The sequence below is a fragment of the Falco cherrug genome, chromosome Z (genome assembly GCF_023634085.1).
Source record: "Falco cherrug isolate bFalChe1 chromosome Z, bFalChe1.pri, whole genome shotgun sequence".
Lineage (NCBI taxonomy): Eukaryota > Metazoa > Chordata > Aves > Falconiformes > Falconidae > Falco > Falco cherrug.
In genome coordinates, this window is record NC_073720.1 from 11268358 (window position 1) to 11283659 (window position 15302).

General features: G+C 40.9%; 1 protein-coding gene across 12 annotated transcripts in view; it reads left to right on the forward strand.

Annotated features, from left to right (window-relative positions):
* Positions 1–15302, forward strand: part of UNC13B (unc-13 homolog B) — a 214306-nt gene that overhangs the window by 79833 nt on the left and 119171 nt on the right. For all 12 annotated transcript variants that reach the window (XM_055699323.1, XM_055699327.1, XM_055699328.1 and 9 more), the window contains 2 exons: positions 1204–1530; positions 3375–3465. In XM_055699323.1, coding sequence (XP_055555298.1) covers positions 1204–1530; positions 3375–3465 — 418 coding nt within the window. The remainder of the gene's footprint in view (positions 1–1203; positions 1531–3374; positions 3466–15302) is intronic.

A 15302-nucleotide genomic window follows, 5' to 3' on the forward strand; every position in this document is an offset into this window, starting at 1 on the left:
CAGTGATAATTATGTTGTGTTTGCTAAGAAAAAAAGCAACAGTAGGTAGAATGTATTGGGAGGAAGGAGCATTTTGTTTTCAAAGTGTAAGGTAAAGGTGTGTAATTTTACTACTGCTAAAAGATACTGCTTATCTATTATAGAACTAATAAGGTTCATTTCATATTATTAAAGATTTTAAAACATTTTCAGAGATATTAGTGAAGGTATTCTAATGCTTTTTCTTCCTAAAATCGGTGCAAAGATTATTTCATGCAGTTAGGAAAGCCACTTAAAGTATCAGTATTTCATGATTCTGTATTCAGTCCTGTATATCTGTTAAATTACAATTGCCCTCCAAAATCAAAACAGAGCCTCACTAAACTTGTAGCTCTGCATGATGTAAGTGAAATTTGTGCCTCTAAAACTTCTTATCTGGCTTCAAATTATCTGGTGTGCAAGTGAGAGAAACATTAGTGCTGCTTAATTCTTGTCCATAGTTTTCCTGACTGCATGAGAAATTTCCATCCAGTGTATTTTGTGCGAGTATTCTAGGAATTCAGTCCTGGAAGTGGTGCCTTGAGTCACAGAGATCACACCCCTGTGGTGTTTCTTTTTTATAGAAATTAAATTCTTGAAAAAGCTCTGTTGGTGTGAGACATGGCCTTCGAACAACTGCTGTACTTTCGTAAAAGGTTTTCAGTTCATAGTCTTGACAACCTTAATCTTGACTACAATGTATTTTATTGTAAACATGTAAGATATATATAAAAATAAAGTTAACTTTAAGTTAACTGTACTACTTAACAATACCCTGCTTAAATGGTTATGGTAAGCACTTAGCTGCAGTGAAACTGCAGAAGACAGAAACACTTCCACTCTGAATTGCTGTTTCCATTCTTATTCCTGTCTGGTTATTAGAATATCTTCACTGGGCAGTTTCTAGCTGATGTAAGGTGAAGAAGTAATCAGTTGGTGCAAGAAAGACCATTGGCATATCTGATCTATATACTGGTAGGCTGTGTGTAAAGTACTTCTAGTGCCTACCACAGTTTTGAGGTTCAGAAGTCTAGATCTAGTTCAGGGACTACAGTAGTTAAATATGACTTCATAACTTGTCTTTTCGGTATGTTTAGTGTCCCAATCAGTTCGTTAGACATGCAGATTGCTTTGCATTTCTCCAAGCCACTGTTTTTTCTGATGGACTTTCTTATTCTCTCATAGTCCTGCTGGCAGTAGTAGATACGGCTCCTCTTGTAACGTCAGCCAGGGAAGCTCTCACCTAAGTGAGCTGGACCATTCCCATGAAAGTGCCCATGGCTCCGAGCAAGAAGATGATCACCAGGAAAGAGGGTTGAATAATTCCTACCATGGTTTGAGCAGCTACCAGAAGGATGGTCAAGCATGGCTCAGAGAGCAAGAGGAGCCTTGCAGCAAAGGAGAGGAGGAGAAGATCTGTGAGGCAGAGGAGAAACATGCAGACCATTCTGCAGCTAAGTTACCTCTGGAACTTGAGAAGCCCAAGGATGTTGATGCAAGAGCCCAAGTGAGGTAGGTGAAGCTGTTAACTTTCTTTTCAACTAATCTCTTTGCTGCTTCCTGGGGCAAATTATGCACATTGTTCTTGCATCCTTCCATAACAACCAACTCAATGTTGCTGATCTGTGAAACATCTTTATGTGCAGGGCCAGTTATTTATGAGACATTGCCTAAGCTTAAACTATGTTTGCTGTGTATGTGAAGAGGAGCACCTGCTGGTGCCTTGAAGCTCATTTGCTGTATTTTCTGTTTCTGGCTTGATGACTGTAGTCTGGCCCAAAGATAGCTGCTTCCATTTCTTGTTGTGAGCAACCAAGAACTACATGTAGTCATGGTTAGAGCTGCACTAGTTCCTTTCTTGTGTAGTAGGCTACCACAATTAGAGTTAGTGTTTATGTAGTTGTAGGCTGTAGAATTACAGTATGGATAGACATGCTGCTCTGACTCACTGTGGCAGGCTTTCTTGTCCTTGCACTTGGGCTTTCCAAGCTGTCAGCAGAATTGAAAACAGTCTTCAAAAGTATTTCAGCTAAGCTTGGGGGAGTAATGCCCTGGGCTTTGTACCGATTTTACAGGAATTTCAAATTTCATTACTTAACTTTGGCAGTGACTTTTTTTCCTTGAAGTAATCAAGTCATTGCAGCCCCTAGTGTGGTTATGGTTATACTTCCATAAGTATGAGGGATTTTTTTCATCTGGTTCAGTTAGATCCACGGGAAGATGTCTGCCTGTCTGTACCCTTTGGAGGGTACAGCTGGTGTCACTGTGCTTACAGAAGAGAATTAACCACAGCAGTTCCTGTGTAGGCAACCCTTACACTAAAGATGAAAAAAGGAAAGCAAGACTAGAAAAAGCATTGAACTGATTTTAAACTCTGACTCGCTTTCTTCTTCTTATAGAGCAGCTGTAGTCTTGTCCCGGAATGGCTGGCCTGTATTTGTTCACAGGGAGGGTTATTCACACAGTCCATTTCAGGCTGCTTTAGGCATGTGACTGGGATGCTCCTGCATCACTGGCTCCCTTTCTGTCCACTTTCTGGCAATACTTCCCTGTCTGCATGGAGCATGCATGGAAGTGAGCTCTGAAATTGCTCCTTAGGGTTGCACCTGAGTAGACGGGTAGTATGAAGGCATGTTGCTCTCAGCTACATTTTTTTTTTTGTTTTTATATTGTCAGCAGTGTGGGGTGCTTTGCCAGCAGGGAAAGCTGTTTTGGTGATTTACAGCTCAGCAACATACGAAAGAAGGAATGCAACCAAAGGCCCAATGTATAGTGAGGCTAGGGAGTGTAAAATGTGAGATGGGGCACTGAGACGGAGCATTGCTGCCAGATATATGTGCCCTCCTGCAAAGCTGTATGGAAGTGCGGTGTGAAGAGGGTGCAGTCAGTAGGGAAGAACACAGCTGTGCCCTGTTGCCAGTGTTTCCACTGAAAAGGGGCTGTAAATTTGTACCGGTAGGAGGGAGCAGGAAGAGTCAGAGATTAGAAGGGACCTGCAACAGGTGTGGGGATGGAAAAATGTTCTATCTGCCTCTCTGCGTGTGCAGTTATGATACCAATGTATTTAACTGACTTGATCGGGTATTTCAGACTGCTTTCCTGATGGCGTGACCAAAATCGCCTTACTCCTGGGTCTGGATTGTGTCCTAGTTTGTATCTTTCAGCGCATCTATCTCCAAGACAGTTCCTGTGTATAACGAACCCTCTGCTTTAGCCTCTCAATTCCCACAGCAGGGCTATATTGACCGGAGCCCTTTGGTTACTTCTGAAGCTGTGATTGCACTGTGTAATGCTGAATCTTTAATGCTACAGATGAGTGTTTTTCATATAGTGGTTTTCTGTTTCTTGCCTTTAAGCTACCATGGTGACAATGAGCCACCACCATTTCCTCCAGCGAGAGTCCATTGGATTAGAGCCATTAGCAAAGTTCGACTGCAGCTTCAAGAGGTAGGATGGAGTATTGCTTCACTCCTTTTCTGTGTTACCTGGGTTTTAGATCTGTGGCTGAAGGTTTCATTTCTTCTTCCTTGTAAGACACCTCTTAGAGTTTTGATGTTTTACAGACAAAAATTTAATTAAGTGTATTGTATAGGACTGCAGCATGTCTTGATGGTCTTAGAGCTATCTAATTCAACCAAACATTTTGAACATTGTTGTGTGGAACTAGAGATGAATATCAGGTAAGATGCAAAAGCAGATAAATTAGCTCAGAATTTTTCAATAGTAATAATAATGTCTGGCATGTAATGATTTGTGTTAAACTGTTCAAAATGAAGACTTTTTCTCAAGGCAACTTGAGGATAGCTTGTTAGCTTAGTAGGAGTTATCTGTATTATTTGTCGTGTGAAAATGTTCCTTGGGAAACTTTACATCAAATATTTTTACATATACTAATTGAAAGTGGGTGTATAAGTAGTCTTGGTATTTCCATCTCATGAAAGTAAGATTTAAAAATAAATAATCTTGATTTGGGAAGTCAAAAGGAAAAGGTTATGACATTTTCTTCAACAGTGTAAACACTCTTGTTTTAGAAAACAGCGATTAAGACCCAAAAAGTTTTTTTTTTTTAAAAAAAAAGTCTTACGCTTTCATCCATCTGTATGCCCACAGAAAGATAACATATGGTGTTCATATTCTATAGATGATAAACTATTGCCTACTACACAAAGTGCAGTGTTAATGTATTTCATTTGGAAACACTACTTTCTTCTAGAGCTCTCTCATTTCGTTTTTGTAAGAAGTTATTCTTACAGTATCTATCAGTAGCAGGACTTTTCTTTCTGTTCTGGATTTGTGGCAGATTTTTGGGAGAACAACTATTATTCTTTTTTTGTGTCTGGGGAGGCATCTGAAATGCCATAGCAGAGATAGTTTTTCCTTTAGTTTATCTGGATTATAAATTCTTTCCAACCTAACAATTAATGTGTGATTACTTCTGAGAGGAAGGCATTTGGGTCAGAACTGTCAGCATGACATAGAAATTGAAATTTAAGAACATCTTTCGTATATAAGAAGAAAAGGAACTGCTGTGATTTTGTAGAGCATGCAAGCAAAACAGTTTTTTTCTGTGCCTTATGGAAAACAAGTGCACAAACATACTAGAAGAGACAAGAAGTTCAGTGATGCCTATCCCTGGATCTCTCTCTCTTATTTTTCTGACAGAGTACGAGGTCCATGAGGTGGTTCAGCATCAATCTTTGTGCTTCTGCTGAGTTGGAAGGAAGACATGCTTTGAGATGACTGTTACAGAAACACTAGTGTAGTTGTGATAGCAATATGTCATGATTTGCTTTGCCTTGATGACTTTCACAGTTATTCATCGAAAATTCCCTTAAAACCAAAAACATCAGATGGAGTTTTCCAGCAGGCAGCTCCAGGGCTCAACTGTCTTTACTGCCCAAAAGCTTTTCCTGACCTCTGCTCTAGATCTCACTTGTGCTGTATAAATCTATTTCTTATGATTAGGACAAGTAGTAAAGAAGCAGAATGGATTCCCTTCCTCTCTGGAATAGTGAAGGGCTGCTGCAAAGAGAGCACGAAGCCCTACTCACTTTTCTCGTGTTTACTAAATGATGCTTTGTCTTTTAGCCTTTTCTTGTCAGGATTTTTTTTTTTAGGCACTCTTTAATCAGCCTGTCTTTTGGGGTTTTTGGTTGGGGTTTTTTTTCCCCTCTCCTTTCTTTGTATTTCCTGAAGTGCAGTGTCCAAAGCTGAATGTAGAAACCTCGCTGAGAGCCTGCTCACATGCTCTGCAGAGCAATGAAGACTGTTTCCAGACTGTGATCCTGATACCCCAAGATATCTGGTATCCTGCTGTGATGGTGCTTTTTTATCACAAACTAACACTGATGTGTAGTTAACTTCTTATCCTTTCTAGACCTGAGGTTTTTCCTGAAGAAGGGCTTTGTCAGCTTTCTACCTAGCCTGTACTTACATTGAATTACAGCTGAATTGCACTTGTTCTTACAGAATTGTTTTTTTCACTCCTTAAGCACATTGTGTCTTCCTAATCTGTCATGCTTATAAATCCTTCAAGTTGTATGTGAAAACGTTGTGTAGTGCCCAGGCTGGCAGGCTGTGCGCTACCAGAGGTGCCTGAGGGACCCTACTTGATACATTCCTGGAGTTTCTCTGTCCTGAGTATAATTTTTTCCAGTGTGCTTGCATCTGTTTTAGCAGTTTTATTCAGACCTCAGGATATGAAACTTGTACTGTTATTCTCCTACCGCTAAAACTAGTTTACCTTGTCACAGAAGGAAGTTAAATGCAACAGTTGTACTTTTGATGAAACCATGCTTGCTGTTATTTCTCTCCTTTTTATGTTCTAGAAAATTTGAAATAATTTGTTTGTCCAGTCTTATTTCCTGGGGAGGGGTGGGCAGTCAAGTTAGCATGTTCATAATTATCCAAGTCTTCCTCTTCCTATTTTGTAAGCAAAGCGAATGCTTGCTTTGCCCTTTTCAAGTGCTCAAGTCCACTGCCTGTTTCTCAAGTTCTTAGCACTTTGTGATTGTCAGCCTTGGAACCCAGTACCCAAGGTTGAAGACTTACCAGGGCCAGCTGACTTAGAAATAACTACCTTCTCTGTTTACTTTCAAATCTGTTGTCCTTTACTGCGGACTGTTTTTTATAACTTGCTAAACTTTTTTCCTTTTCTTAAAACCCGATACTCTGTCAGCTGCTTGACTGCAGTTGGTCGCTGTCAGTGAAGAGCTGAAGCAATTAAGGCATCAAATGTTCCAGTGTTCTTGATGCCATCTGATGATAGCTTTGTCTTGCTGCAAGTAGCAGCCATAGGGGTTTTTTGTCATATTGTGAGTTCACTGCTAGGTGTTTAATTTAGTGCTTTGGCTTTTTGATTTCTTTCCTGTACAGTCATGCTTGTCCTTAAAACTTCCACATGAAGAGTATTCAAGCCCTCTGAAGAGGGGTACAGGTCTTTCATTGTATGTCCTTTCCTTCCTCACTGCAATAGCTTATGATTTTTCTCTGTTAATGCTGTTTCAATGGCTGTTAACAGCTTCCTGAACTGTCTGGTCCTTTAAGCCTGCTTCTCATGAGCTCTAGTTACTGATTTTTTTATTAGTCTGTGTTCTTGAATTACATAGTGTTTTTCTAGCTTGTCTTAATTCCTTTTCTTCTGAAGTATCTGAAAGACTGTTAGTTTTCTGAGATGCAACTGCATCCTCATTTCTTCTGTACTTTTGCTCAAATCTAGAAGAGCATCTCTTCTGTCTGCTCTCTGTACCTCGTGCATCATCAGCTCATTCCTAGATCTTGTTTGAGAGTCAGTGGTACGAGTACAGAGTATCCAGATGGGTATCAGGATTTTAAAGGTCCCTGTGGTGATAGTCTTAACCAGGTGGTTCTGTTGGTAGTTAGGAAAGGTCATGTCTCATTTCTGTGATCAAACTATTAACATCTTCCCATCTTGCATTGTTGCCTAGAAGCTCTCAAGAGGACTATCTTTCTCTCTTGTTCCAGTGCTTGGACCAGCTGCTTGTGTCCTTAATGTTCAAAGCAATGCCTCCAGCTCTTTTCCAAGTTTCCCTTCCTCAACATGCAATATAATTTCATTAATACACATGGAGCTTCAGCTCATGGATCCGAACTGCTGGATTCCTCTCACATAGGCTGCTGAAATGGTTCTTATGATTCTTAATTGTTAATGATCTGGCTGAAATTTAAATGATAGAAAAGAAAAAAGACACCCAAGAAATTCCCATATGTGATATTGATTATATATCCCCTGAGCAATTCAGCCTCCTACCTGGAAAGAGATTAATACTCATATCAGTAATGTACCTGCATCCTACAGCACCATGAGTCAAAGCAATGTATTTTAATAAAGACTGGACAGTTATAAAATGTCACAGAAATTTGTAACTGTGCATGTTAAAGAAGCTTAAGCATGGCTTGCGTGGTTTTTTCTTCATTTCTGCCATTTTATTTGTTCTCTTTCTGTGTTTGTGAGGAGAAAACTTAATTGTGGCAGAATCAACCCTGGGGGTGTTGACCCTTAGAGGAATGATTCAATAATTCTCACCTTCACACTTAGAACTTTGTCTACAAAGAGGGATTAATTGATAGCTTGTCTGCTGCAGTCCCTCAGTGGCACCTTGCAGCCCTCTTTAACTGAAATAGCCTCCAGCTAGGGACACAGCTGACTTTTAAAATCACACAGATGTGTACCTGAGATTTTGTAACATAGAAGAATTGGCAGACTGGAGAAGAGCAAAAATTCGGTCAAGTCATCATATTGCATCTTTTACCAATTCTTTCAAGTATATTTAAGTATTACAAGAGGGAGTGGGGTCAATTTATATTGAATTCATTTACAGGGGAAAAAGGTCTTAGGCATAATTTTCCTTGTTTATATCAGGAGATTAAATACCTCAATTTACTTGTTTTCATTTCAAAAACAAAATCATTGGAGCAATGTTGCCTCTTTGGTTTTTCTTCTTCTAGATATTGAGTTATTTTGATTTTAATGTTTGTCGGTCCCTGTTAAATGTCAGTAGTCATGTTCTTTTTGACTGCTACATGACTAGATCACATACTGAGATGGCAGGTGTAGTTCATTACCTTATTTTTCTGGAATATGGTAAGCATCTGCAGTGGGGGTACTAAATGACTGTTCTCTAGTCTTACAGATACCCAGTCCTATCCTCAGTCTTATTTTTCCATGTCCTGTAGCAGTCGGCACTTCTGATCAAGCATCTGCAAACAGAACCATCAGGGTCTCACATTTAAAAGCCCTGGCCCAGGGAGGGTGTAGCGTTGGTGATTTTGGAGTGTGAAGCCCTGTTTTTATTTTAAGAAAAATATTGGTGCAAACCACCACAGTTCTCTTCTTATGTAGCTGTGGGGTGCCCTGAAGAGCCCTTTCCAGTTTTCCATTGTTATAGAGGAGACCAGCAAGGCACTAGCTGGTGCCAGTTTCAGTTGCTAGTTGATGTGAATCCAGGCCCTCTGATCAGTAAAACCATGTCCTATACTCCAGCCCAGATGGCTAGCGGAGGACATGCCTGCTTTGAGCCCGTCACCAAAAGGTGAGAAACTGTCCCCTTCTGCCTCTCATGAGCAGTGCAGTCCATGCAATAGTTTCAACATTTTATTTCCCTTAAAAAGACACCTAGGCAACAAAGCTTTTCGGTCCCGTGAAGATGAGTAAGCTGTGCATTTTCATAGCCTCCCACACAGTGGCAAAGAAGCAAACTGAAGCACTGTGACTCTAAGAGTTGCTAGAAACTTCTCTTCATACAGAAAAACTACATAACCAGTTAAACATCTTCTCTACCTGTTGTATTTAACCTCCACCAAAATACCAGCATTGCTGATTAAATGTCCCAGGGATCTGTGTTGGTGAGAATCTGTAGAACACCCTGGTGCTCATGAAATTGCTGTTCCTACACCCGAGGTGTTCCTGCAACGTCATGTATGTGTAGGTAAAGTGTGATTGGAGGGTTCTTGCCAGCTGCAGTGCAGACTGTCTGTTGTGAGGTGGCTTTGCTCACAGTGGCAGCAAAATGATTTCTTCATACCTTATATATAAAAGGCGTGTGGCTTTCAGATCTCTTACAGATTGCACAACAGTAATTACTTACCAAACATTTAAATACAAAAGCAGTGGAGGTGTTCTCTATCTCCTCATGCCATAATCTTACTTCCCTGTGTTGCATCTGCGTTGGCAGGCTGTCAAGCCTTGTGGGACTGCTCAAAGCCCTTCACGGCTTTCCTGAGGCAGATTTTAGTGCAGGGTAGTTCCCCAGTGCTTGAACAACCTGTGTTTGTGGTCTCTTCTGGTTGCCTCTCTGAGAGGAAAGGTTCAGCTGACATGCGGTAATCAGAGGAGGAGAAGCTCCCTTCATCTCTGAGTGTCTTAAATATGATACCTGCATATTCACATCTGTTTGGAATAAAATGCATGCTTATTTAGCCTTACTGAGATTCTCCAAGACCTACTATCATTGTTTAACCTGCTTTACAATGAATGTTAACAGTTACGTTACAGCAAAGAGATAATTATTTCTATGTATACACAAGAAAATAGTGCCTTCATTCACTGCTGTTGTGATTTTTGAGTAGCTTTTTGATAACCTTATCTCCAGTGGGAAAAATCAGCAGGCTTGCCCTTTTCAAAGTAGTTATGCTAAAATTAAGATAAATGCTCTCTTGTGGAGCAACATGATGGTCAGAGATGCTTTTCATAATGACCAGAGCAGTTAGCAGCCTGTTCAGTTGCTAACAGGATTTTCTGCAAGTGTACTGACACGCAACTTCAATTCACCTCTGCTAAAAACCAGTTTTGGTGTTGGTGGTCTGTATTCCCCAGTACAAGGGACATCAGTCCCCTTCAGTGACAACAGAGTTCCTCCATACCTTCCCGTTGCTCGTTAGAAACAACCCAAACAAACTTGGGGAATTTTCTTAGTCATAACAGGATTTGCAGAGTGAGTAGCTAACTTTCCTATAATTATATTATATTCACTGCAATTATATAATATTATATTATAGTCACTGCAAGCCTCCTGCAGGCTTGCAAGATCAGGTGTAGCTTCCACAGGAAAGCAAAGAATCCTGACGTTGTTTCTTTCCTGATCTACCATAGTATTAGATTCTGCACATCTATAATTCAAAATTCTTATGAAAGTTTTGAATGGGAATCCAATTGTAATTTTCTTTTGAGGTTTATTTCATTGCTTTTTCTTAAAAATAAACTGAAGGTGTTTGTGCGACATCTGGGATGTAGTTTACAATCATGTGATGCTTCACTGTCAGGTGCATCTCTTGCTTTGTGCCAGCACTGCACGTTAAGTTCAAGTAATCCAGCCTGGCTGAACTTCTTTGGCTTGTAAGGTTATAATGACAGTACTGGGATGCATATGAATAGCCTGCTATTATATCTCTCCTTTTTTTTTTTTTTTTTTTTTAATTTGAAACACTTGATGTGTAAGTGTTTGACTTCTAGAGTGAAGCTGGATGAAAAGTGGCTGCTGCTTTTGCAAAGTGTGGAGTCTTTTGTGGTGAGCGGGGGGTTAGACTTTCTGGTTTTAACTTTTTGATGTTGACTGGGATATGACAGATGGGAGACTGCTCTGTGGAAGAGCCAGCACTTTAAGCTGGAATATATCTGGAATAAAGGGTGAATAGGACTCTAATTCCTGATCTAAACTGGGTAATACTGAGATTTTAACCTAGGTTTCCCATGATTTTGAAAAGTGTGTTGACTGCTGAGCAGGAACACTCTTTTAGGGAATGACTTCCCTGTGCTCCCTCCCCCTGTTTGGACATCTTAGACCAGAGAATTATTCCCATTCAAATTTATTGTGGTCCTATAACATAGATACTGATTCTGACAAGTTGGTGTTCTCTGAAGGAAGAGGTGTCTTAGTCACCTTCCTTCCTCTCCATGGAAGGAGTACCTCTGCTGACCAGAGAGCATGGTGTGGGTGGCAGCAGCGGGCTGACGGTGTGCATAGATGACCTATGTCTTGCAGAGCTCCTCCGTTCCCAATTAGACTGCATGCCCAGAACTGCTGCCTTTTTGTCTTTGGCATCGTTTCTCTTAGGCAATACAGTCACAGCAGTTCCTGTGTTTGTTACCTCCAGAAGTGATGTGTGTGTTGCAGGCTGAAGGAACTGTCCATGTGTTCAGGTGTGCAGAGCACCTCTGAACCAGGATGAACTACTACAGTAAGCTCTTTTTCCCTGTCTGATGCTGCCCAGCCTCCTTTCACATTTGTACCAAGACTCTTCCAAATGCTTTGTCGAGCGAGTGCTTGTCTTTTCCCAGGACTTGCTGCAGCAGTTGTCAGCAGCTTTCAGGAAAAAATGGAACACGGATCTGTTTGGAGAGTGGACCAAGTCCTCTAAATAGTATATACTGAAACAGAATAACACTAAAAATGTTAGAGGTGAGGCAACCATTGCCACCTTATGCAGAACTCCCCTCTTTGCACCTTGCATTGGGGATGTAGTGGCAGAAAGAATTACAGCACTGTGCTCAGTCAGTAGAGGCTTGTGTCTGATGTGGAGTGGGACACGGAAACCTGTGGTGTCCTGACCACCTCAACATGGCACTCAGGGCATGGTGCTCATCAGTAGAAACTGAGAGAGCTTCATCTGGCATTGAGTAAGTTAGTTCCTCCTGCTCAGAATAGGGGTGCAATGGGAGAGGTGGGTGGGGGGACTCCTACCTGCCACATACGCAGCCCTTAAAAATAGCATTGGCTGTTGGGAGAGCCAGACTTCACACTCTTATTTTTAAGACTTTGTGTGGGAGGAGGGGATATTTCCCAGAGTTGTGTATTAATGAAGCAGTATGTACAAGAAATGCTGCACCAGAGAGATAGCAGTGGTCTTACGGCTTACAAAGCACAAGACTTGGGGAAAAGATAAGGTAACCAGCACTGGCTGAAAGCACCATAAATGAAGCGTTAACTATTCATGCAGTGTTAACAAATGCTTTGAATAACATTATAACTTCATAGAAAAAAGGCAGTAGGTCAGAAAAAGGGGTTTGGTACATGACAGTTTTGTCTTTTAGTGTTGTTTTTGTTTTTCTTTCACTTGTTTCTTGTTTTCCAAGCTGCATGGTTACACAACTTGTTTAGATGTAGGGCAGGGTTGCTTTGCATGCTTCTGAGCTAATTTTTGGAATTGTGTAAGGGTTGTTGTAATTGGAATCTTCTAGTACTGTGCATCTGGATTTAAGTAAGATGATTTCTTCCCTCTCCCCACCCCCACCTAAAAGCAGCATTTGGAAGTCAAAATGCTGTTAATAATGCTTAATGTAATGCCTGAAGAGAGCAGAACTCCAGTTCTGGATGGTGCTACGTAGAATGTAAAATAGAGCCGCATTTTGATTTTCTGCACATTTTAATGTCAGTGATTTATTGACTTCAAGCCATCTGAAGGTCTTGTGGTACAGCAAATGAATGCAGCCTATTAGGATGTAGTTTTTGCCAGGTCATACAAGAACTTTCTTTGCATTCAGACTCCTTTCTTGGCACCCAGACATGATTTTTAGGGCATATCATGGCCACCAACAAGTTGTCTACTGTCAGTTCAAGTTTAGGGTCTGAACAATTTTGTGACGTTGTGGAGGACTGATCAGGTGAGCCTGACCTGGGTCAGGGTGTGGCTTCATTTCCATTGCTGTGATGGTTAAACACTGGCACTTTCGAAAGGGCTTTTTGGTGCTTCCTCATCGGTTCCATTTGAAACCTGTATGTGGAAAAGGTAGAACCAGTTCTTCCATTCCTTGGCTTTTGAATCTGTAAGGAAATGTCTGCAGCCTTTCCTGGCAGTCTGTGAGCTGGGTTTGTAAATGTGCATCCTCTGCTGAAAGGCACTTGAGAACATCAGGGTATCAGATACCTGTTTGCAGGGGGAATTTCCCAAGTGCATTGACAGCTTCTCATCCTTTGTGTGCTATAAAACTGAAGATGATTTAGGCATAAAGCTGGAGTGAACTCCCAAATGCAGCTTGAGCTTTTCAACCATAGCTCAAGTGTGCAGGTACCAGATGCTGGCAGGGCTGGCTAAGTTTGAGTGCTGATTTACTGGGACACCATAGGCGGCAAGTCCCTTGCTGTACAGAGTAGCTTGTGCCTTCAGGCTTACAGGGTGATGTACTGGGTGAGCATCGGTGCTACCCTCTGGCCAACGGGAGTATCCTGCTAAAACCAGAAGGATCCTGTTTAAGCCACGCTTACACGTTGGATCAGGAAGAGGGAAGGAAGGGCTGTTCTGGGTAACTATGGACTCATTTAGTCAGCCCTCGCTGGCACGGCTGTGGAAATAATTGGGAAAGGAAGTGTTGCTGCGGGAAAGAAAGTGTTACTGCCTGTCAAATGGGAAATAGTAAAAACACTAATTTCATGCTGCTTTCTGCTACACTGTGACAGACCAGGTGGGCAGTAGGTCTCATCTGCCTGTTTTTCCATAATTTTTCTAATACGCCATGTGGGAAACCAGCAAATGATTTGGAGAAGGTGGGAACTATTGCAAAAATCAAAGAATAGGTTCTAGAAGTGGGAGAGAGGACACTGGGGTAGTCCTGGGAGGGGAGGTGCTGAGGATGTGTGAGATGTATGGCTCAGTTCAGCAGACTGGAAACTGAGAGTGGATGTTGCTGCCATGTACTAATAGAGCATGGGAGTAAATATTGGCAAGTTTACAGCTATTTAAGCTAAAGGTTAATGTTAGTGCAAGAACAGAAGGGTATAAGCTGGTTATGAACAAACTCAGGCTAGAAATCAGAAAGCAATTTTTCAAATCGTTAGTGAACAGCTTCCAAATGGGTTTCTTTGCCCTTTCTGTTTCTAATTAATCTAAAAATGGGTCTGTTTATGAAAGCTATTATGTGACAGTCGCCTGTGGGAGCAAAGAATGGACTTCATCATGCAGGAAGCCTCTAAGTAGGCTGTGAGAAATGTCCGTGGGACCATAGCCTCTGTAACTATTTTTCATAGCATGGCCGTGCTGTGCTCACACTGCCCACCCGCCTGCCTTTGCTGCTAAGCTGTGCTGCCTTGCAGGACCCTGTGGGTTTCAGAGCATGACCAAAGGTGTGTAGGAGAGGTATTTGCTACTTAGTGCTGTCACTGAAGTGAAATTGTGAAAATCATATTGCAGCCCCTCTTGGATGGTGGCTTTTCTATGCAGTTAGGCAGTAGATATTAAGGATGCTAGACTGTGTGAGGGTTCTCTTGAAGAATGGTAGTTATTAGTGACTCATGCCTAACGAACATGTCATAGGTATAATTTTGTTTTCTGACAAATCTTCAAGTGGTAACAGTTTCAGAAAATATGGTGTAGTTAGTGAACAGGTTTGTTCTTAAATGAGATTATGAAAATTCCCCATGGGATTTCAGTTGCTTATTTAGACAGTAAATTTCAATTGAACCTATATTAATTAGAAGTTTTAAAAAGCTAACACTGGAAAATTATTTTCCAGGAGAGCTTGAAAAGCAACAGACTATCAAGACAAAACCGGTGATATGTACTAAAAAGGAGATAATAGAGCTCTCCAGCTAGAAGGGAGTTTAGATTTAGCCTTCAACTGATTTATCTATTTACCCTCACTATGGTCAATACTTTAGGTTGTGGCATACAAGAATATACAAAATACAAATAGAGATATCTTTATGTAAAAGATCAGTTTATTTTAACTGTGTTTCCATCTGTTTCTTATTTTTGTTAATGAGTCAATATTCACCTTGTATTTTAAGATAACACACACATTTTTTAGAAACTGTTATTGAGAAACTGAGAGTGCTAAATTCTATTGCTATTTATTTAAATTTTTCTATTTTTATTCAGTGAATCGTGCTAGTGCAGCATGCAAGTGTTTTTATGGTATCTCATATAACAGGTACTTGAAGCATCCAGTTTTGTCTACACAAATACCTATAGATTGGCTGGTGTAGTCACTCTGAATTTTGTTATGCCTAATTTAAGGAACCTAATTTTAAGCAAGTACCACTCTCCTTCGTATTTTGTGACATGGATACGTGTCACTCATCCTAATTAAGTTGCTCTATTTTTAGCTTGCAGTAGCAATTGCTAGTTAATGTAGAAGTCTGTACAGCTGCTAGAATCATCCCTTTTTCATCCTGTCTTTACATCTGCCTTGCTCCAGTTCTGGTGAAGGTGGAGTGGCTTCCAAGACCTGAGAGCACAGAGCAGAGGCAGCAGCTACTGGAATGACCCCCCACCATCCCTGCTCAGTATTTGTGTGTGTTGGTCAAACTGTGCTTGTCCCTCCCATCACAGAC